The sequence below is a fragment of the Eutrigla gurnardus genome (assembly GCF_963514095.1).
Source record: "Eutrigla gurnardus genome assembly, chromosome: 12".
Taxonomy (NCBI): Eukaryota; Metazoa; Chordata; class Actinopteri; order Perciformes; family Triglidae; genus Eutrigla; species Eutrigla gurnardus.
In genome coordinates this window covers 20,294,309-20,317,951 of record NC_139926.1, presented here as the reverse complement: position 1 = coordinate 20,317,951, position 23,643 = coordinate 20,294,309, and the positions used below count along the sequence as shown (strand labels likewise).

Here is a 23,643-nt window from a genome sequence, read left to right as displayed (position 1 = left end):
TATAACACGTGTTAACAGAGGGAACAAGAAGCACACGCACATCCAGCAGCAGATTCACTGACATTGAACCATGACACCGATGTCACTCAGATTCAAAGCACTGCCTCATGCTTTCACAGGCACAATCAGAAGTGTTTCACACCCACACACTCTGCTTTTCTTCAACATCACAGCATCTTAAAGCAAAGCACCTTTTGCTGCATTAAAAGGGTAGCTGCATCTCTTTGAGATTCACTGTTTTTCAGTTTGATTTGGAGGAATCTACCAAAAGGAATATAATGTCACTGCAAAAGTGCAATCCGTGAAAATAAAGATGAAACAACAGAGGCCTAGAGGGATAAGTTATATTTGGCTTTGGCTGCACAGGCAATATTTGTCAGGATAGATTGTTTGTTTTGATCTTTTCATCGGATTTGTTGACAGTAAAAAATATATAGAATATCACAAGCCTTTAAAGAATATCACTTATCCTTTAAAACCTAACAGAGTTGTTCCATGGGAAAAACAGAAGGTACAAACGCAAGTTAGATCACTAGCTGCATTTTTCACAGACTAACAGGAACCCACCGTATTTGTAAAAAACATTCAGTTAGTGGAACATTCCATTAAAAAGGCTGCAAAAGCATTGCTACTCACCGCTACGAAATGCCGCAGCACATACATAAGCGTGCCCTCTCCGGCCTTCTCTGACAGCAACTTGTGAAACACGGTGAACTTCTTGGTTCCAATCTCAGCATAGAGGACAACAACTGGCACATCTGTTTTGTTGGCGCCTGGATATGTGTGATCGTTCTTGTACAAATATGGTTTTGGCCTGAAAAACATTCAGAAAGTGCGTAAAAGTAATTTCATAAATAAATTGGTTTGGATCAACAACAAAAAAAACATTCATTACTGGCAAAAATGGAGTCCGTGAAAGCAAAATTTAATAATTGTGTAATTGTGTCTTTCTACGGATTGAGTTTTTCCACAAAGGGGAAGAAAGTGCCATTCTGTGTTACCTGCCTGCAGCTGCCTTCAGGAGCTTCTTGATGTCCTTGGTGCTGCAGCTATGTTGACCATGGATGGAGACAAAGGCAAGGCAAGCCTCGGGCGGAGGTTCATCGCTGGCTATCTGTTAAAAATCATGAAGGAGGAACAAGATGACGCCAAAACTTCCAGGGTCAGGACTAGTTTAACATGGGCCAAGGTAAATCATAGATTTCTACAGCATTCCCCCAACAATTGAGCATACACTCGACAGCACAACCCGTCATTTCAGCTGCAAAAAGCTATTAATCATTTAAATGTTTAACACATTTTCTAAATTAGAGAACTTCATCAACCAGTGAAATTCCTCCTTGTCATTGCTGATTTCATGACAATGGAAAGGCTAAAGAAGTGTCAGTTATTAAAGTCAAATTTAGTTCACAGCCAACTGAGAACTATCCATATAAAATGTACGTCATATAATAATGATATAATAATATATTAGTTCTAATAAAAAAAATGTCAAAGGTCTCTCAGCACTGTACCTTTCACATATTCCCCTAAATAAGAGTAAGCACTTAAAACTAATAGAAAATATCAAATGAAAGAACTTGAATAGTAACAAGAATATACCCAACGTCCATGTTGATAAATGCTTTGGCGATTAATACAACTTTCCACTTTTGAATTATGTGAGAAACCACAGTGATATACAAAAACTTTTGTGAGACATGTATTAAATGATGTTTAGTATTTCACAGATTGTGCCAAAGAAATTGAGCCAAACTACAAGTAAGGCCTGTGAAGTAACCTGGAATAAGATAAACAGACAATATAATTTCTCTATCAAGAAATGGGCCTGGCTCTCTTGTCTACTGTAATATTCCCTCACTGCTCTTGAAAAGGTTTTAAAATAGTCCGTACCATTTCGATCACCACATACCTGCTGCGATGAATGAACAGCTGGCGAGTATGAGCGTAGGGCCAGAGCAAATTTGAGGAGATTAACTTGAAGATCCGTAAGGAATTGGCCAGCCTTCTTCAGGATCAAGTTGTAGTAGGAGCGTACAGACTCTGCGAGACACAGCAACATTAGTAATTATGAGGTTTCTTAGAGGGAGAAGCACACCTGTCGAGAGAGCAATCTATTTAAAATCTAATTTTGGATCCAAGCAACATACCTCCTTGCTTGTACACGGTGAGTTCTTTCACAGTGTCGACAAACTGCCAGAATTTCTCATTCCCATCTTCTCCAATAAACTCGCTGCACAAGAGTAGATGAAAATTTTAGTCAGCAATGCATTATTGAGTAACCACAGTATGTACCTAAGTAACGCTCTTAAAGCTACAAACCACATAATAATTATATACTGTCTTGTAATTATTTTTTTACAACCATCAGTTTACAACTCTATTGTTTTATGTTCAAATTATTTCTGTATTTATTGCCTAGGCCCAACGAGGACGATGAAGACATGTTCTAGTGTAGATTCAACAGTTTCAACCATTAAAAAAGTACACATGGTTACCATTTAAATGAAAGACTCATTTCAAGATTTGTTTAAAAAAGAAAGAAATTATTCAATGTCATGGATTCTAGTCCTGGCAGTAGAACACAAAATGACTAAATGCTAGAAAGTTGAATTTAGGTACAATAAAGATGGGCTACTAATTAAATACATGATTAATAAATACATTTTAGATAGAGGTAGATACTCCCAGGAGAGAGGAGTTTAGGGTGCATTCAGGGGGGCTTGGAATTATGACCATTAAAATCATGTTCGTTGCAGATGTGTGTACCGAACACCAGTATGCATATCCGGGGTGAGTACCTTGTCTCCAGGAGGAAAGGCGTCATGCTCCACTTTGCAGTTAGACTGGCAGTGACGCCTTTGGGTGCTGATATGACACGGTGTACGTTCAGCAGCAGCAGTGACAGAACAATGACGTTCCTCATAATTCCCGACGACACGTAACGTGAACCTACAGTGGCAGAGAGCAAACAGCACCGTTCCTTGAGAGAGGTGCCAGTGCCAGTGCCACGTAGTTTACTGGAAGTTATTATCCCAAAACCGCAGCACTCGACGCCAGACGTGTAACCACCAGAAATCCAAGAGTATAACGTAACAGAAGATGATAGCTACCTGCGAAAATCGTGTCGAGCGTTTTGTTAGCTAGACTAACTCATAAGATAACGTTGAACGGACGTTCAAAGGGGAGGAGGGGGGGCATATACAGAGTCCACTGGAGTTAACGTAGCCGTAGCATAAAAAGTAAAACAGCATTCGTTGTGAATGAAAACAATAACGTAACATTAGCGTACATTAACGAACAAAGTCTACAGATATCGCCTGCTACGAACACGTAACAGCGTTTCGTACATTAGCAATACATATCTCCTTGGTCCCTGCGTTGCCAATAATAAATCCTTCCCGTGTTAGTGATGCTGAGCGCTTCCATACAAAGCAAGGGGTCGGTATTTTTGGGGCTACTAACGACCAGTTAGTACAGCTAGCTAGCCAGCTAGTTGCCGGCTGGGAAGCCGCGTATTTTTGTCACGGCTCGCGCTGACCGTTATTCGTGTCGTCGAATGAAAAAAATAAATCGTGTCGTATCATTATTTTTGAGTCGCGATTTGTCAACTCGTTTACGGGGACGTTAATGGGCGACGGTGAGCGTGAAGTTTGGGGAAACCCGCCGGCAAAGTTGGAATTTACTCTGGCAACGCGGGAGACAGCTAAAGAGGCAGACGCATGACGCTCAAACGTTTACCCCACCAAACACCGGCGCGCGAGGCAGCTACACTTTACTCGTGTGTGTGTGTGTGTGTGTGTGTGTGTGTGTGTGTGTGTGTGTGTGTGTGTTTGTGTGCGCGCGGGCGTGTCAGTAGCCAGCTTGATATGGCTGGCAGCCCGAGTCTCAATTAAATATTTAATACTTACAGTGTGACGTAATGTTTTTGATGGGCTAATATATGAAGCACACATAACTTAATGAATAAGAATAATACACTAATAGTTGTACAGGAATTCAGTAGGCTACCAGGCTTCCATGACGTTTGTGTATTTGTGAGAAAATGTGCACCGAAACTGGGATAATCTGAGTTTATAATCTGTTAGATTTATATATATATATATATATATATATATATATATATATATATATAAAAAAAATTAAACCCACTTTCCAAACTAGGCAGATTCTATAGCATCTTTCATTGGACTGCCTGCCTGGTGAAAGCTCACCTCTTTGGATCTCGGCATGTGAATTGGGCTTCAACAAAACCTGAAGTTTCTAAACCCGAGGCCAGATAACACTTATAAGCAATAAGTTAATTTAAAGCCTTCTCCATTTTATAGCAAATTTGATTTGGGCTTGTTGACACTTCTCGTCTACACATAAAATGACTGATCAATTAATCAAAAAAAATAACTGAACTCATTAAAAAAAAAAAAATAGCAATGCTTAATTAAGTACATGAGGAGATGTAATGACAGAATAACACAATACATATTGAAATAAAAATAAATAGATAGATCTTAATTTAATTTAAATAATTTCATCACGTGCCAACAACTCAACTTTCCTCTGCCACGCCAGTAAGGCAATGCACCAATATTTTATGTTCCAGTGGCTGTGTTGCTATATTGCTGCAGAGAAAGCAGCTGCTTCACTTTTAATTGGCTCTTCTAACAGTAGTCTGTCTTTTGAGCAGATATTAGACTTTAAATTCGGCTATTTAAAAAAAAAAAACCCTGAAATCTAGAAAAGATTTTTCTATTTCAATAGGTATTTCTTTAAACATCAAAGGTCACACTGGAATGACTGCGCTTCAAAAAAAAAAAAAAAAGTTGCAGCGGATTGTGTATTTCTATGTGGATACATGCTGTCACAGTTCAGCGTCCGTGTGGGGGCTTTCTGGCTTAGTGTTAAACAAGATTGTGGGATGGACGGGGAGGGGATGTAGACTTCTCCAGCCCAACCGCGACGAGAGCATTTAACGCATATAGATATATAAATATATATATATATATATAGATCTCGGCTCGGATGCAGCAGCATCCTCTGCTCAGTCAGACCGCCTCAGCCCGCCGAGGACGCTGCAGGATGCTGCCGGAGGAGGATCCAGCCCCGACAGTCCGCGTGCACATTCCCCGCTGAAGTAAGTCCATCACCGATGTGAGCCACCCTGCGATCTCTGGGAGAGAAGACTAGAATAAATAAGGGAGGGAGGGGAGGAGGGGGAGAGACCTAAAAACTCCAATTAACTGCCTCGTTGTTGAACTTGCCGTCGGAGTATGGGAGTCGCCCGCTCGGCTGCAGCGCTACGCCGGCTGTAGAAGAAGTTGGACCGACAGACACTTGCATGCCATGACTCTTGACTCCGGACCAGGACTCCAGCGCAGTGCAGACGGCGGACAGAAACCCCCCCCAGAAAAGGTGCGCTTCCACGCTACCGGAGGGTGTTATCCGATCAACATGTGGCACCTAAACAATAGGCACCTTCAGTCTTTCCGAGGCATGGATCATTAAGGGTATCGATCCCCCCCTCCGAAGAGCCCCGTGGGCTGCTACTTATTATTCACAGTAATGGAATGAAGACACCATCTCGATATAATGGATGATAGATCCAGCAAGCTCATCTTGGTCCCTGTCCTGGCGGTGCTTTTTGTTATGATAGGTTACCAGTACATATGTCCCGCCGGCAGCAATTCGTGCTACTTTAAGGCTGGGGAGAAATTGAGGGGGGTGAGCCTACTTTCCACGCCGTACCAGGACGCGGATGATTTCTACAGAGACCAGGACCTGGAGGACGACAGCCCCCCGAAGCTGCCGTCGAAATTCAACTTCACCGAGAGGGACCTCGACAGACACGTGGAGTTCAACATCAAGGGGGACGACGTGATCGTGTTTCTGCACATCCAGAAGACCGGCGGGACCACTTTCGGCAGACACCTGGTGAGGAATATTCGCTTGGAGCAGCCGTGCGACTGCAAGCCGGGACAGAAGAAGTGCACGTGCCACCGGCCGGGCAAAGAGGAGTCCTGGCTCTTCTCGCGGTTCTCCACCGGCTGGAGCTGCGGGCTGCACGCGGACTGGACCGAGCTCACGAACTGTGTGCCCGTCATTATGGATAAGAAAGAGGCCCAGAGGAATAAAAGGTACATGTTTGATTTCTATTCTGTGTGTGTGTGTGTGTGTGTGTGTGTGTGTGTGTGTGTGTGTGTGTGTGTGTGTTTTGTTTGAACGCAGGTATATGCTGAAACAAGCTCTGATCCCCCCCCCCACTCACAACCATTAGGGCCCCTAGAGCAACAGGCATGCAAGACACCCCCATTATACATTTAAATGCTCCAATTTGCTTCTGCTTGGTAATTTGCACAGCCTTAAGGCATGAACAGGAACCAATCAGGGCTCCCTTTGCAAGCAGGTGGGTGTGCACCTGCAACTGTGCGAGATGGGGGGATCATAGTTTAAACTGCTGTAACAACATTTAATAATATTTTATTTTTGCTTGACCTTCAGACATAAGTTAGAGGAGGGATCCGATTAATTTGTGCAGTAGAATCAAACCCCCTTTCCCCCCCGCTGCACCCCTTGGTCTCAGCGTCCCCCCTCCCATAAGTCCCTTTGAGGTGTCCACTTTCAGAACAGGTGCGCTGCTGTCTTATCGCAACGTCTTGAGGTTCAAATTATCCTAAGATGTTTTACACGCACGGACGAGTAGAACCGGTTCATTTGATTATCTCTCCAATTGTTTTTTGTTGTAATTGCGGCAGAAAAGACGTTTGCAATCGCTTCTACTAATATGATAGAGATGCAGTACAATTACTGAAGGGGGGGGGGGGGGGGGGGGCACGTTGTAATGAGCTACTCAGTGCATGAGCAATGTGTGTGTGTATGTGTGTACTTTCCAGTGCAGTTCGTGCCTCTGGAGTCACTCAATCCTTAAAATTGGATTATAGTTTGGGTTATTCATTAAAATAGTGCTTTATAAGCTTATTAGTCAGTTACACATCCTCAAATATGCAATGCAGAATATAAAAAAAGCACTGACCAAATGTGTTGTCGCAGAAGGGCCCCCACAATCCCCATTCTCTGTTTTGACAAAATGCGATCTTACACCAGAGTACACGAGCGCATGATTTATTTCTGCTGTGCCAAGTGTTTCCTTTCCTCAGGAAAGTGCTCACAGGACGCGACAGCTCTTCATTTCACAGCTGCAGCATCTACTCTGCACTTACTGGTCCTCCCATGCCCCTTGTTCTGTAGTGGGCTCCCACAGCGTCTATTCTGAGATAATTCGGCTTCCACCAAGACTGTTGGCAGACGCACTACGTCAAGACCCCCTCGCTGCCCGGCCACTGCACGCAGCCACGTTCGCTAAGTGCAATGACTTATAGTATTATGGAAATTTTATTGTCGTAATCGCTTCGTGTATGAGCAATGCGCAAATTAAGATATCTTAAATGGTATGAGGTCAAAGCGAAATAGTACCCCCTTGTAGAGTAGAATGCATACTTTGCAATAAATAATCGTTACAAAAAAACTTTTAAGGGGGAATACCAAATCGTGCATCACTGCCAAATGCAGACAGCATGTCTTTTGTTTTGTGGTTGAGAGCCTCTCAGATAGAGCGGCTGTCTTTCAGGAGTCCCGGGCTTTCACCTTGCCAGCTCCTGAGTTGGCAGAAAGGCTGAGGTGAGAGACTGTGGCATTGCCTGCGTGGCATCGCATGGCCTTTTCAACCGGGCAGGGCACCGCCGCACGGCGAGCCGGGCCCGTACGGCTCAGGAAAGGTCAGGCGTGTCAGACTAGATCAGTGTGTGTGTCCTACGGCGCGGCTCCTCGGTGAGTGTGCTGTCATTCAGGGGAGAAGTGGAGCGGGGCAGAGCAACGGGGCTTTTTTCCGGAGAAACATACCTCTAAGTGCTGTCCTCTTAAGTTGCTTTGCGGAGAGCGTCGCGGCGTTACCTTGTCTGCTGCATGGCGGCGGCTTGTTGAGCAGGTTGTTTTCCCCTCTCAGGCGGTTTCAGGAGAGGGCCAGCTAGAAATGATTGCTGATTGTTACATGTTCATTAGCTGACTCAGATAGAATCAGACAGACGGGTCACAAAACCATGGTTTCAACATGAACTCACGTACGTCATGGACTGGATATATTGGGTCCTCAGAATTGGTATGCATGTGTATTCAAAGGTCGTAGGTCAGTAGCGGAGAGATATTTGATGTTGCTTTCCATCAAAATAAAAATTAGCTCATTCGGTTTCTCACTTCAATATTATTTTTCCATCCCGGTGCAGACAGGATCTCACTGAGATTAAAAAACAACAACAACACAGCTTTATTGTTACGGCTACAGGGTGAGGAAATTTGATTATCAAACTATACAGCCTGAAGTCCAAACATACGTTACACACTTTGAATAAAACAGTGTTGTCTGGGTTTGAATGTATGTATTATTATCACAGTACTGCTACTTTAATCAGTTCAATCACAGAATATTTGCGTATGAGACCAGCAACACTTTTCTGGAAGTGTCCCCTGCTGGTCATATAATATTAAATATATCTCATTGTTATTCATGCGACAGCTGAGGCGAGAACATTTTGTGAGCTTGGTTTGTTTTTAAGTTCAATTCAGAGACGAGACGAAACACGTGCTGCTGATTCCGAGCTTCTTATTTATTACACATTCTCCCCTGAAAATGGGGTTTATCCCACATGACTTATTTAGCGTGCAGGGACCCCAACAATAAACTAGAAAAAACAAAACTTTTTATTATGTTATTAATATCAACTGTAGAAAAAAAGGATTATTTTAGAAGTTAAGGTTAATTTCAGTATTGCGGCAAACGCAGTGTTGGGCAAGTTACTTCAAAAACCTAATGCATTATGTACTTGTTTCAAAGTAATTTGTTACGTTATAATATTACTGTATTTGAAATGTAAGGCATTACACTACTATTGTATTACTTTTAAGTTACTCTCAAAGTAACCAAAATAACCTGAAATATGTATTTGGCATTCTAAATGTAGCTTAAATGTGTTAAAATGCATTGCAACGCATGTTACTGACATTTGTACCGAGTAAAATATGACTTTTTTTAATGCCTTACATTAACGTGTTACAGCAAAAAGCAATGCATAACAGTAATTACATCACTTTTGTAACGCATTAGTCCCAACACTGGTCAATTAAAAATAGACAGAGAAAATTAAGAAATATGTCCGTCTCCTTTAAAGTGACCCCTCCCCCACCCCTGATAGTGTGGTATTTTAAATTAACATTCCGTCTATCTATTTTGTTTTATCTGCTATAAATACGCTGCAACTGGGTGCTTTTGACTGGAGCCCCCCGAGCACCCAAAATACATTGGTTCAAAAATGTGTTCTTTAAAAAGCACTAATTAAAGCAGAAACAGTGATGTGAAGTAATTAGGAACAGATTGATTGACAAGATTAAAAAATGGAAGGATGGAATGAAGCACCTGTGAGATAAACGGCAGGGATCCCAGTTGGTGAGGGTTATTAGAAAACTATATTTCATAGATGGTTGACATGCATTGAAACTAAAAAAGGTGAAAAAGGGATGTTTTTGTTGAAAATTAAGTATTCATCAATGTCATCCTTCTTGTTATGCATTGCTGCTGAATTAAGAGTGTGTTTAGCTGAAAATGTGATATCGTGGTGACATTTAATACATTTGCATTATTTTTGGACCGATTTGAGTTTTACTGACTACATTTCTAGAAATGTAGCAAAGCAATGTCTCACTTTGGCAGCGCACCTATTATGTATATTTGTTCGAGTTCAAGAACGATCTCGAGGCGGCGCATTCCTCGCTGAAGAAATTCACATTTATTTTTAATGCTTCAAATTCATGTTATCACCTCCAACATGGAGGTTATGAGTTACGAGATGCCTCAAATAGCAGAAAACAGATTTCAATGAAATTGGGTGAGAGTTAGGTCATTGGCCAAGGAAACCTGACAAGGTTTTAGTGTGAATATGTTCCACCGTAACTCCTCAATGGTCAGGTGTGGAGCCTCCCTGGATTCATTCATTCTTTGCAGTTCAATTCAATGCAACTTTATTTATCCCTGCAAGCAATTGTACGTAGCAGCTGACCACCCAAGTCAACAAATACCATCATGAAAAAGAAGGGAAACGCTGTTCACATGGTAAAAACCTCTGTGTGACTCTCTGGTGATACATCTACCTAAATAGGCTGCTCCCATGCCAGTCTGCAGAATGCTTGTTTTGCTCGTTTTCTAGTTGCAATTTGGGTTTCGAAAGTACAAACAACATTGACTTCAAAACACGAAGCTGAGGCAGCGAAACCAAGTTAACATTTAATGCTCATTTGTGTCCCCAGGAGTCTCGTTTCTCGCCCTCATTCACTTTCAAGGTCCACAAATGTATGATTTGGATAAAGGCCATAAACATTCAGACCAATAAGATGAACGAACACTCTTTAAGTCTGGAGTGTTGGACGATATATCTACCTACTTATTTTGCTCCTGTTTCATTTCCTGTTAGTTGTTCCTCTTTTAACTGTGGCCTCGTGGTAATATTATGCATATGCTGATGTTGCAGTTTTTTTTTTTTTTTTCAATTATAAAATCTTCATTAGCAGCTTTTCTTGTTGCTTATGCATAATGAATGCTCAGTTCACAAGTACAAAGACACCAAAGCCTAAACAAGAACACAGTATGGACGTTGTTACGATACTCGAAGAGAGAGAGAGAGAGAGAGAGAGAGAGAGAGAGAGAGAGAGAGAGAGAGGAGAGAGAGAGAGAGAGAGAGAGGACGTCCTCTGATAAGGATGTTTAGGTTTACATGTCACATTGCACTGAAAAGCTGTGAAACTTGTGCATATTGAACAAACAATGGTAATTACTATAGTATGTTTTTTGATGATTACTAAATTATTTGCTTTTTTAATGACCTCATGGACAGAAACTGTTTTGATATGAAGTTGCTGTACGTTAAATTAATGCTACTTTACAGTGATCATATAGCTAATTGCTGTCAGTCCTCTGGAAGGTGAAGGTGTGCTTTATCGCCAGTCAGTATAGTTGGAGAAGTAATGAATGGCAGTGACTGTATATCAAAGCCCCTGTATACAGCATGTTTTATCGACCAATCATAAAAGACATAACACATTTGCATTCCTTTAGTTTCTACAATAACCCTACCGGAGCAGTAATAGACTGTTATTACGTACATGGCACACCAACGCCGTGCCTTAATCCTTTGCTGAGTAACACCCCACATCATATTTTATTCATAATAAGTGATGCAGAAAGGGCTGCAATTACTGCTCGGTCATTAGGCTACCACGTAGAGCTTGGATCACTGAACCACACTCTCACTCTGTCTACCACACGCTTTAATAATATTCTATTGAGATCATACATAGGGGGGAGTGTCAAACATGATGAGATATAAAGGTGCACATTTGTAGTTGATATTTTGCCAACACTAGTTCTTCATTTCGATATGTGGGTACTTTCTCAGACTATTATTATTATTAATGTGCTTTCCAGTCTGTCATGGTTGAGGTCATAGTTGGAAATAGCAGAAAACAATCATATCTCATTATGTTCATTCCATTGGAGTTTGACAAATTGTCATATCATTGTCACACAGCTCTCATAGTGTCGTGAAAAAAAGGTGCCTGTTTAGCAACAAACATATCAAACCGAGAAGCATTTAATAGAAAAAGAGCCAGAAATTTCCCTTAGATGTAGGTGGAGACCAAAATGAGAGCTAAAAGAGAGTCAATATTGGGCTTACATTCATCAGGTGGACACAAAAACGACGATATTAATAATTTTATTGTTTAATAATGTCTCTCCGTAACATCTGGATGTGTAAACAAACAACGGTTATAATCCATAGCAGTTTAAATGGTGATGACGTGTGTTAATGTTATCCACAGCTTGTTTCTGCTGCCCCCGGTGGCCAGAAAGATAAATACACACACACACACACACACACACACACACACACACACACACACACATTCTCTTCTGTGTATTCGGAAGCCTCTCTCTGAGTGAAAAAGAGAAAGTGCACAACCTCCATGAGACACAGTAAAGCAGCGGGGTAATGGATGCCCTCCGGACACAGATGAACTCCAAGGTGGGAAAATTGAGCAGATTTACAGTTTTTCGTCGTATCTCAGGAGGCGAAGTGCTCATCACAATGATGGTGTGTTTATTATGTGTGGAGGTGTGGGAGCCCTCAAGGCCTCGGACTTCCAAGGCATGGAGATAGCTTTTCATGTGCCATTAATTCAAGTCGTCATTGCTGGGAGGCCTGAGCAGTAATCCAGTTGGTTTGGTAATTAAGTGGTACCTCCACGGAGCGTGCAACAGCGTGTCGCCCACTTGTTCACCGTCATGACAAAGGAAAATGACTGATTGAGGAAGTATATGTCATTCAAAAACCTAGAAAGAGGACATGTAGAGTGCTTTTTATTCATTAGAAAGACTTAATTGTCAACTAGTTTAACATAGCACCCGGAATAATAGACGGCTGGCCATTTTAAAATCAATAAATTCTACTCATTGCCATTCTTAAAATTCTATTAAAACTCTTAAATGTACTGATGCTGGTTGCCATCATACCAAACTGATGTGATATATTTGAAGAGGGAGAGGAGAGGCTTAACTCAAACCACCTCAGCTTGTTACTTAGAGCTCATACATTAACGTTTGACGAGATGATTGATACTTAGTGGAGCGTTTATCAGCTAACGAGCCAGATATTTCCCTCGGGAGTCGGTAGAGACCAAAAACAGAACTAAAAGGTTTAAATAAATATTGATTAAGTTTAAGTAAATCACTGCACACTTTAATACAGCTTAAAAAAAAGAAAGATGGAAGACATTAAATTGAGATAAAGTGACAAACTGGGACTCCAATCTTCCGGGATCTTCTCCGTTATTCTTATTTTATCACACAATGCTTATCTTCGTTAAGATGTGTGGTACTTTGTGTGAGTGTGTACACAGTTTTCAGAAGTTTTTAATCACTTTTAGGAAGATTATAATTTTTTTTTTTTTGCCATGTGATGTCTACTCTATTGGAAAGCAGATTAGTGCCCTAGTTCTATGTGGAAATCTGCTGCTTGATACACGATGCACCAAACCATGGAGGCCCGAGTTGTCGCCGCACGTTATTGTTCGATACACGTTGATTGAATAACCCAGCACTTATAGGACGCCCGCAATGTTAGCATTGGGACAAAATGAAAAGCTTTGCACGGGTTTGAGTTGTTATGGGTATTTGTCATTGTCCATTTAGCCGGGAACTGTTTGAGATGTAGTATGGACGGAGCTTACCGTCGTTCTCTAAAAGCCACTCTAGGTAATGAAAACCATGCAGCTTGCCAGAGCAGCTTGTAGCGTCTCTGAGGCCGCTGTCAAATACTTGCTGGTCCGGCAAATATGAATCTCCAATTGTCTGATTCAGCTCTTATAGTGTGATTAAAGGTTGACATTTGGTTTGAGTGGCTGGCAAGGATGTACCCCCGGTTTTAAGACTTAGAAATGTGGAATATCTGCACTTTTTTTTTTACTTCATTTTGATGGCGCAATTTCCTCACTGAAATTCTGCTGTCGAACACTTTTGGCACGCGTCAGAAATGTTTTTTCCGTGCACATCGCGTATGATGAATTCCTCGCTGTAACTCCGAACCGCGAGCCTTTACGAGCTCTCAGATCCCAGGCGTGCTGTCGCTGAGCTGAACTCCTATCCCAGTCAGCTTTTGATCAGCGTGAGATCACACCCTAGACTGAAGTTAAAAAAAGGGGGGAAAAAAAGAATAGAAGCAAAGCACCCTCACACTGATTTAGTTAAATGTAGTCATCAGTTTGATGGGAGTGAATGAGCTGGTGCAGCGATTCAGAGATGTGGTGTTCAATGTCCCTGAGAGGCCTGCTCAAATGCTCCTATTATCAGAGGGGCAATTAACTTTGGCTCTGTTTCCCCTCTAATTGAGAAAAGAACATTCTAGTTCTCTACTATAAACAGTCCATAAAAAAAAAAAAACGTAATTGTGCAAAACTTGAAGATTCCTACCATGAATTCTTTAGTGTTTGCTGATCAAGAGCTGTCTCATCAGTAGGCTCATGAATATCGCTTTGAAGATACTGGTTGTTGGCTTTGTGCAGCTTTGTGCTTGTGTTGCAGAAATATTTGGCCTCTTTTAACCAGTTAGGCTTTAAGTGTCACCGCTTTTGAAATGCAAAAAGAGGAGAAGCGGGTGCTTCATATAATGATTCAAGCTTAATTTAACATATTTAAAGCTTAAAGCTTCACATATTTTTGGGGGGGTTCAACAAACAAACAATGAGTGCAGACCTGGTTAGCCTTCATGGGGGGAACTTCCTTGCCTGTGTGTCCATGTCACGTCTTTATTTGACAGATGGACATATCAAACATGTGGGAAAGATGAGCTACCTGGCTGTGTTATTTCTCAATTGATACCTCTAAGGCCTGACGAGGGGACCGTGCCAGGAATAACCACCCCTGGAGTTGATTTATTATAACAAACTAGAGAAAGGTCATCTGTCCTTATCTGGGGCGAGCCGGTGACAGGTAAGTTATACTGTGGGGAGGCTCGCTGAGGCTGCCTGCCTTTCGCAGCGCTCCCAAATTTGAATTCAGAGGTTGACTGAGCACCTGGCACACTTAAAGTGTAAGCACAAGTAGAGTCACCTTCACACCAACTAAGCTCCTGCGTGGGTTAAAGCGCCCGATGGTTTGATGTTGTCGTCGAGGTGAAACATGTCAAAATGTAACAACATGGCTTCACTAGATGAAGGCACATTGAAGTAAAGATCAGCCACGACATGTGCATTAAATGGAATATATTCAATCAATAAAAATCTTTATTGCAGGGCGTCCTCTGCATCGTCCCCCATGCTGCGGCGGCAGTCAGACTCGCTGTGAGGAGACATTTGAATAATCTCACTGAACAGATTGCGGTCCAGATTGCCTCTTAAATTCCTGCATTTATAAATAGGTGCCGGGGTCCTGTTTTACTTTGCAGAATCATCATGGATATTTGATCGGCGGTGTACATTAATCACGTCAGTCACATTAATTATTAAGCGCGCAGCGATGAGCAGACAGACACTTGTTTGGTTAATTCGACATGTCGTTTAATACAAAACCCTTTATGGAAGAAAATGAATCGCGTAACAAGGCAACTCTTTAGGGGAGTCGAATTCCCATCTATCTTTAATTATGCCTGACTATTATGTATTTTAACATCCGTATATTTTAAAATCATGTGTTTTTTGTATTTTATTTCCCACTGGAAAGGTATCTCCCTCTTTAATTCAATTTATGTTCACAACCACCTACAATATTGCAGTATAAATTGGGTCCCGGGCCGCAGTGTAATACGTATGGATTGAAAAAATCTGTCCTCGAGAGTGGAGTCGCATCTTGTGGCATCACGGAGTGCTGGTGTGGAACAAATAGCATTATGTCCCGGCACATGTTGTGATACAGCACATCAACCTCATCACTGGAATCCAATGTCCCCCCCCTCAACAGTCCTCTCGAGGTGCTCGATCAACGGCTACGAAACCGAGCTTTAAATCCCACTCCCAAATCCAGGGATCACTTCCCCTCATATCAGCCCCCCCTCCCTCCCCTCCACCCTATAATGCTGTGGATGCTGGACTCTCCTTCATTCATCATTCTGTGGAAGCCTCCCCCCCTTATGTTGAGGAGCAGAGCCGTGAATGTGTTGTCTTTCTCTCCGACGGTGGCGAGAGAGAGAAACTGTCCAAACACTGGAGGCATTTGCCTCCATTGTAATCCCGGGCATGTCTGTGAATCATAACAAGTTTGCAGAAGAGGAACAATATAAAGTGTCTTGGAGTTGTTCCTTCTGAGCGGTACCTATGGATGATCAGCTAATGGATTTTTCCCCCCCCTCTCACTGTCATCAAGAAGCAGATTATGCCTTTTGAATCAATGTATATAAATGACATATGATGTATTAGCATTTCTTTTTAACGCACCTTTTAAAGCCACGGTGCTGCGAAAAGCCAATTTGGGTGCATTGAGAGCTTTTAGTAACAACGTGCAGCGAAGGTGCAGGGTCGTTCCGGGCCTTCGAGTGCGATGCGGGTTGCCAACATGACTAATGGACCCAACCTGGATCCTCTATCGACTTGCACAGAAATACTCAGGGATTGATTTGACTGCTTGTGCCACGGCCATCATCTCCCCTCCAATGATACGGTTTCACCGCGGCTATTTGTAAAACTGCTGCCGCAGCCCTTTTTTTTTTTTTTTGAATGCCGGTTGTAATATCAAATCTGATCGTGTCGGCTAATCCGTGCGTAGCCGCGTGTCGAGTACTTTAGAATTCAACCTGCCTCATCAGCCCGGCCTCACAAGAACGGACAGATGTGTCCGTTCCCTGGGATGAACCAGGAAGGTGGAAGCTTATAGGTTTAGGTATTTCATTGTTTTTACACATTTACTACAGAGCATGCATATAAACACTCAGAGTATGAAATAAAAACAGATTATGGAGGGTATAGGCTTAAAATATAGCACTGCAAACAGTCCTTTAATTCAGAACTATAGTAAGATTCACCAGAGCGTTTTTAATTTGCAATTAGACTGCAATTAGCCTACAGTATTTTAAAATTGTGCATGAGCAGAATATGCTCATATTCGCCGTCTTTAAAAGTCTCCTAAAGCAGAGATTGACAAAGTGGGGTCTGGTATTATGCCAGGGGTATCTGTGGAAAGTTTTCAAATGAATTCATTCATCAACATTATTTATTCATTCTTCATAAAATGCTTCAAAGTTTGAGGAATAATATCTATAATAGTTCATACATCTAGTCAAACAAATCTTAAAACTCTTAGAATCTGCAAATATGTTTAAAGCACATCCAAGGAACATACATGATGGGGTTCCCGGTACGTTCTCTGCCTTGTAAGGTTCCGGGGTCTTTCAGCTGGACAAAAACATTATGAGCACCTCCGTCCTCCAGTGTGAACGGAGGGAGCTGAGCTCCAAGCAGCTGTTCCGGCACCAGACTGTGGCCTTTCGGTGCAGATGATTGATTCAGGTGCGGTGAGCAGGGAGAGGAGGGATCAGGCTTTGGGCTGTGTCCGTTAATCACACTGTATTACCACACAGGAGGCATTTATCACCAAACACCAAAGGCTTCAGTCCACGGGGGAACACTGAAACCAATCTCATCGCTTACATGCAATCCATCCAGGTCCACGAAAAAGCAGCCTTGTTGAGCGCTCCCACATCCATTTTCTCTGTAAAGAGGGGATGTTCCTGCAGGAAAAAGTAAGAGGCAAAGAAAATATCCGAGAGGAGGGGTTTGGAGAGACTTTGGAATAAGTCCTTGGGAAGCCCTTTGTGTATTTTTTTCTTCTTTTTTTTTTTTTTTACCTCATCCAATGTCACAGCCTTGTGTGGTGTTGGAGTCACATCATCTAGCTTCTAAAACAGCCCTGCATTAAAACAAGGGATGCATTCCATATGTGACCTATTGTTCAGGCATAATAACATGATTTTAATTTTGTCTTTCATCGCAGCGAAGGTAATTTCCACATTACAGAGTAATCTACGTGTGCTTGCAGCCTCACACAAGGCCGATTGGCTGATGCAGTGGGATGGCGATTCATTGGGTTGCGTAAAAAGTTGAGCCAACTTTCTTTTTGTTTTTTGCTGACACCACTGTGTTTTGTTCCCAGAGCCCTCTGCCCGTTGAAATGTACAAGGCCTTAAGCTTGAATACAGCCATGGGTGTCACAAACCATGCGCCCGTGACACTTATTTCCTTTCAGCAAATGTTTTTGGATGATTTGAATCATATTTCGTCAGGGGGGGGGGGGGGGGGGGCAATGAGAGGAAACCTTGTGTGAACCAGAACGAAGGCTACAAGCTGAATCTATGGCAATCAAAGCTCATGCTTTTTAAACTCATGAATCCTGAGTTAAATAAAGAGCACATTTTCCAAATTGTGCACAGCGTTTATAAACTTTTTTTTTAAACTTTTAAACGGCAGACAACATTCTCCCTGATTACCACTCTCCCCCCCCGGATACACATGTACAGGCTGCACTCTACACCCTCTAACAACTGACATTAGCCATGATAATGGTTTTCCCAGTAGGGGGTTGTGTTTAAAGGCTGTGTGTGCATTAATGTGCCTTTGTGCAGCAGGGCTCTCTCCGGTTGTCTCGAGTGAAAGCTTAAGTAAAAGCTTATCATACACTTAAGCTTCAATTGTTAAGCTGCAAAATAGTCAGCAGCGTATGGATTTTTTTTTTTATAATTGCATGTGCCTTTGAATGCGTGCAGGTTTTTGACTTCCAGCTCCGTCTTTGATTGAGCCGGCGATCGGGGCTGCCGGTTTCCGCTCGCAAAGCCGCCATAAGGAGGTAATTGTATTTCCTCCGTAGACTTTTAATCAACATCGCTTCATGCCCCCGTTGTTCTCTTTGCATCTCATCTGTTCGCCGTCGCGTGGACGGAACGTGAAAAGCCACGCCATAGACCGGTCCGTCCACAGGGAGTGTTTGCACAAGACGCGTCAGTCTTGACATTTACATTGAGATGGAAAGTGTGACCGAGCGAGGTCACGTGTCTCGCTCACTGGCGTAATTGTTTAAAAGCGGAAGGCACAGAATCACGCTCCCCCAGGACCGCAGCACCGATGCTCGATAAGTTAGAGCAAACAGACGCCTGTTTATACGCCTGCTTTGATGAGCGGCTGTGTTTTGTCACATTAAGAAGACAAACAACGTCTAAGCGAGGGTAACCACTGCTGTTTTTAATTAACGCGCCGCACTCGCAATCACAGCAATAAATGTGTCTGCTTTGTTGTCTGCTGGAGTAGATCAAAGTCAAAGCTGTGCCAGCAGTGTGCATTTAAGGTGAGCATTTGATTTTTTTTCCTTCTTTTTTTTTTTTCTTCTTTTAAATGCAAGAGCTATCGGGAAATATACAGTATGGCTTTAATGTCACCGAGCATTTTGGAAGGCCTTTGCTCAGTGGAACGAGCAGCAGAATGAAATTCCCCCTTGTGTTGACGAGAGTGGCAGGTCGTCCAGAAATTTATATTCATGGCTGCAAATGGAAATGAAACAAACCAAAAGGGGGTGTCCTGCAGTGCCAGTGCCAGTTATTGATGTGCAGCGGAGCGGGGAGAGTGACATTTAACAGTGAGAGGATGGGCGGCCTCTAACCGGCTCCAGTACTCCCTCAGCAAGATGACCTTGCACATATATATATACAATAGACCCGGAGGTCCTGTATAGCTTGTGTTTACGGGGGGGGGGGACTGAGAGAATTGGACCCTCAGAGCCGAGCGGAGTCATTTCAGCTCTAGCCTCCACCTTGCCGCAGTCATGAGAGACAAACAGGAAAATCAATACTCCCACTCAGGACAGTTCACTACAAGGGCCTTCTTCAGCGCCGCCATCCGTCAGAGTCAGTCCCTCAAGCGGGATCGGGATGGGAACTGCTGACAAGGGAGGTGTCAGGGCACACTGATCACACTGTTAGGCAGCGAGTGAAGTCTTGTTCAGCACCGCGGACAGCTCCAGACAGACTGGGATGGAGGGTGAGGGCAAGATGTTGGTGCCAGGGTTCATCCGCTCTTCGTCTTCGTCTTCTTACTCCTTTAAAGCGTGTTCTCCTGACATTTCAGGGAGAAAATAGAACATCAACATAGCTATTCATGTGCATGATACAGTTTTCCATTTAATAATACAGGGTCACTCAAGTTGGAATCATTTGCAAATGTCTTGTCTTTAATGGCGCCAAATGAATGTTATGCATGAATTGATTTCACCTGGGTAATTGGGACACATAGTGTAATCAAAAGTGATTACCGGTGCATTTAAATTGGAATAAACAGAGGATTGTGTCTGAAAACAAAATACTCCAACTTCATGGTCAACAGTGTACCTTATTGGGGTTCTTTTGGAGAATAATTTATTTTAACAGGCGTCCTGGAAGCCAAGTCGTCAAAGCTTAACAGAAGAAGACAAAGCCTTATGTGAGAAAGAGCATCGGGAATCCAAACACACAACTGGTGCACTTTTTACATCCATCCATCCATTCCAGTAATCGCCCTGCAGATGGGTGAGAGACAGACCAGCAGACACGTTTATCCTCAGTATTCTTGCTTTTGTGTGTGTGTGTGTGTGTGTGTGTGTGTGTGTGGAGAATGAAAGAGGGAACAATCAGCGAGTGCTGCCAATGGTAATGAAGCCACCACTATAAATGGGCCAGTCATTCGTGATTAACTGGCGTGTCATGCCTGAAGTAATTGCCTTAATTAGCTATTGAACAGGTTTCGGGGTTAATGGGACAACAGGTTGGCAGTGGGACCTGATTTACTGTTGGGAGTTAATGATTTTACTCTCATCTTCCCCTCATTCCTCGAAATGATTTGATTAACAGTACGGGGAGAAACGGATCCCCTTGTTTGTTAATACAAAATCAATTTCACGGCTGGCTGAGCTATCTCTGACAGTGTTTTTGTTGGACGAGCAAGGTCTTCAGTCAGCCACCGGAGACGGGACGGACGCTGAGAGGCCTGTAGACGATAAATCTGGCCGTCTTCTCCGAGTGTGGCGCATGTTCGGGAGCTGGCAGCTCTCCCGCCCTACAAATTTACCTCCGCTAAGCTTTTCTGTCATGACCGGCGGCCAATCCGGTGCGCTTTCTCTGAGAGTGTGTCAGAGGAAGGGAGCCTGTGCGAGTAATTGGTAGGCAGGTAGCATAAAGTCTCCCCTGTGAGGCGCGATCAATCTGTTTTGGGATTGTGCTTGGTGTTAAATGCCAGAGGGAAGAAAGGGTAAAGATTATTGTCTTGAAATCGTCATACGCCGAGGCCACTTAATTGGCTAAAACTCAGCCCATTATTGAATAAAGGTTGAAATATAACAGCGTTTTTACTGTTAACCTCCATTCTCCTGGCTGAAAACAGTTTGGCCGGGCTTCTCCGTGGCATATTGTCCCTGCAGCGTGGCTCGGGTGTGTTGGCAGAGCTCGTACGGTTGCAGAGCAGTCACAGGGATATTACAGCCTTTTGTTTTTTCTTTTCTTCCTGTGTCAGATTGGTTGGAGCTTATAAATACCCGTGATTAGAATAGGTCGGTCGCTGCAGTGTCCCACTGTTATACACTTCACAATGAAAACACATAGTGCGGGGAAACAGACGTTTGTGCCAACTTCTTTGAAATGTGTGAACCAAATTAATAATTTCTTCTGTGAGCCGTGAAATGATTTTAGTTGGGGTGCTGTGTTCTACAAACAATTTAGGTTGTAGGGCTGCAACTAACGATCGCTTTCATTTAGAGCCGCAAAGATTAACTGTGTAATCAATCAGCTGAAAAACATTTAGGAAAAACATTTCATTATTAAGTCAGTATTTATACGTTTTTGAGCAAAAATGCCAAACTGAAGTTAAATAACATTTGGGCTTAAAGTAATTATGAGGCATTTTTTCACAATTTTGAGACAATCCACAGACCATGGCTAATAAAATAATCATCAAATGAATAAATAATAATAAAAAGCATTAGCTGTGGTCCTTTTTACCTCCATTCTCAGCATTTCTTTAACTAATTGTTGGGTTGGGGTTAAGGTTAGGAGAAGAGCTGCAAATCCTCACATTAGAGAGGCTTGAACTGGAACTTTTGCTTGAAACATAACTGGAACGATTAGTTGATTGGCTAAATAGTTGCAGACTCCCCTTTTTGTCAATCAACTAATCAATTAATTGATTTCAGCTCTCATGTGTAATGCCAGGATCAGGCATTTCCACACTTGCACTTCCATTTTTCATGGACTCATTCAGAGAACCCTGCTGTGGTGAGAAGTGCATTGACATTTGCTGATACAAGCCCCGGTACGTATGGATTAAAGTCATATAGACTGTATGGAGCAGTTAAAAACTTTCTGCTGAGCTGCAAAATCACAACTTCGAGCCCCACGAGAGCCACAAAGGTGCAGCCACGGTAAAGAAAGTGAGGTGTGAGTGTTTGGAGGAGTCACTTCTGTGTGGTGCTTCCTCGCGTGCATCGCCGTGAGAACGCCGACAAAGGTTATTTCACGTCGCGGCGTTGTATCTAATCAGCCCAGCTGTTTGTTCGGGCACTCTCACATACAGTAATTACGATTCATCAGACTTTGAGCAGCACAAGAACTGAATGAGAGGAGAGGAGGGTTCCCCAGTCGCTCCGGAAAAGATGGCGAGTCCCGCATTACTGCTGCTGACGAGGTTTCATCATCTGTGGAGCAACAGCAGGGAGGATCAGAGACGCTAGTGAGCAACAAAGATATTACGCAGACATGTCAGTCTCCTTCTTTGTCTCTTGTTGCTTTCTCTTCTTCTCCCTGCCGCCCTGTGATCAGCTTGCTAGCACTGCCGACGCCTTTTGTTTATTGCGCGAGTCATTCACCCCGTCTTGTCAATGAAACTTTGTGTGAGTGAGCCAGCTAAGCACTGAAAGTCCCACTCATCTGTCAGACGCAGCAGTTACACTCTGCCTTCTGATGATAGCGAGGCTACCGGGGGGGGAGGAGGAGGAGGAGGAGGGGATCATCAGCAGCAGCTGTTCTCAACTATTCATGAGTAATTCATTGTGAAATATTTGATGTTGAGCAGGTAGAGCAGTACGAATATTTGGGTTCTGACCTGAACTTTAATTGAACCAGTCGTGTCATTATATATGCCCACCAATCAAAGTCCGCCTTGCTATTGGACAAAATACGCAGCAAGGGTTCGTTATTAACCGGTTTGCGGCATGATTAACAGATGTGGGGCAAATTAAATTCATGTTGGCCTTGTGCACATGCATTACCGAATCACACGTCTCTGACTGATCCACATACATGACAAACAAAGGAGGAGATGTTTGTTTGTGAGGTTTATCTTTTTTTATACTTAGATGTTACATTGTTTGGCATCCTGTGGAACAGCAAACAAACCATTACATTGAACAGGGAAACACATTTCTTTGCTCTGCATGTGATAATAAACCCTTTGAATCTTCGGGTTTTTGTGTGAAATCGTGTCTGCTGTAGGGTAATCTCTGGCCGTTCCTGAATGCTTTCCTACTTTACATGTTTTTATATTGTTTGTGTTTGGTTTGCATACGGGGAGTCATAAATAACGGTGTGTTTGTCCACCACTTTGGCCCAGACTGAAATATGAACGAAATGGATGGCTGTAAGAATTACTATAGACATTCATGATCCCCAGAGGATGAAACCTACTGACTTCAGGGTCTCTGCAAGTCTATTGCAAGCCTAGTGGGTCAGCGAGCCTAACGACTCCATGTCGGGCTTCAGTCAGGAGGGAATATTTTCAAGTTTTCTGAACCAAAAAATAAAAAATCAGTTACATGCTCCATTCACTAAGGCTTCATGGGTATTGTAGTATTAAGAGCCACTTCCAAACGGATGAGCAAAATAAAACCGACTCCTGTTATAGACCACAAAGTATTTTTTTGCAGCGCAGTGTGACGACTTAATTAGACAAACATTTACATTAAACTGCTCCAACTCATGTGCTTTCCTGTTTACAGTATAGGTTACATGTCTGGGATCCTCTCCGAAGCAGCAGACGTAATCAGAGCTGATCAGG

At 42.8% G+C, this 23,643-nt stretch overlaps 2 protein-coding genes across 3 annotated transcripts in view; one reads left to right on the top strand and one right to left on the bottom strand.

The window, feature by feature from the left end:
- The window catches only part of uggt2 (UDP-glucose glycoprotein glucosyltransferase 2), a 33,269-nt gene extending 29,815 nt beyond the window's left edge, over positions 1-3,454 (bottom strand). The window contains exons 1-6 of one of the 2 annotated variants that reach the window (XM_084022156.1): positions 3,114-3,454; positions 2,802-2,983; positions 2,151-2,233; positions 1,913-2,043; positions 1,002-1,114; positions 637-814 (exon numbers count right to left, since the gene is read on the bottom strand). In XM_084022156.1, coding sequence (XP_083878282.1) covers positions 637-814; positions 1,002-1,114; positions 1,913-2,043; positions 2,151-2,233; positions 2,802-2,926 — 630 coding nt within the window. In that variant the 5' untranslated portion in view covers positions 2,927-2,983; positions 3,114-3,454. The remainder of the gene's footprint in view (positions 1-636; positions 815-1,001; positions 1,115-1,912; positions 2,044-2,150; positions 2,234-2,801; positions 2,984-3,113) is intronic. The other variant, XM_084022155.1, reaches the window with a different exon arrangement.
- A 2,075-nt stretch (positions 3,455-5,529) lies between these two features.
- hs6st3b (heparan sulfate 6-O-sulfotransferase 3b) overlaps positions 5,530-23,643 on the top strand; it is a 52,135-nt gene continuing 34,021 nt past the window's right edge. Inside the window, exon 1 of the mRNA XM_084022172.1 lies at positions 5,530-6,131. Within this exon, the coding sequence (XP_083878298.1) occupies positions 5,587-6,131 (545 nt within the window). The 5' untranslated portion in view covers positions 5,530-5,586. The remainder of the gene's footprint in view (positions 6,132-23,643) is intronic.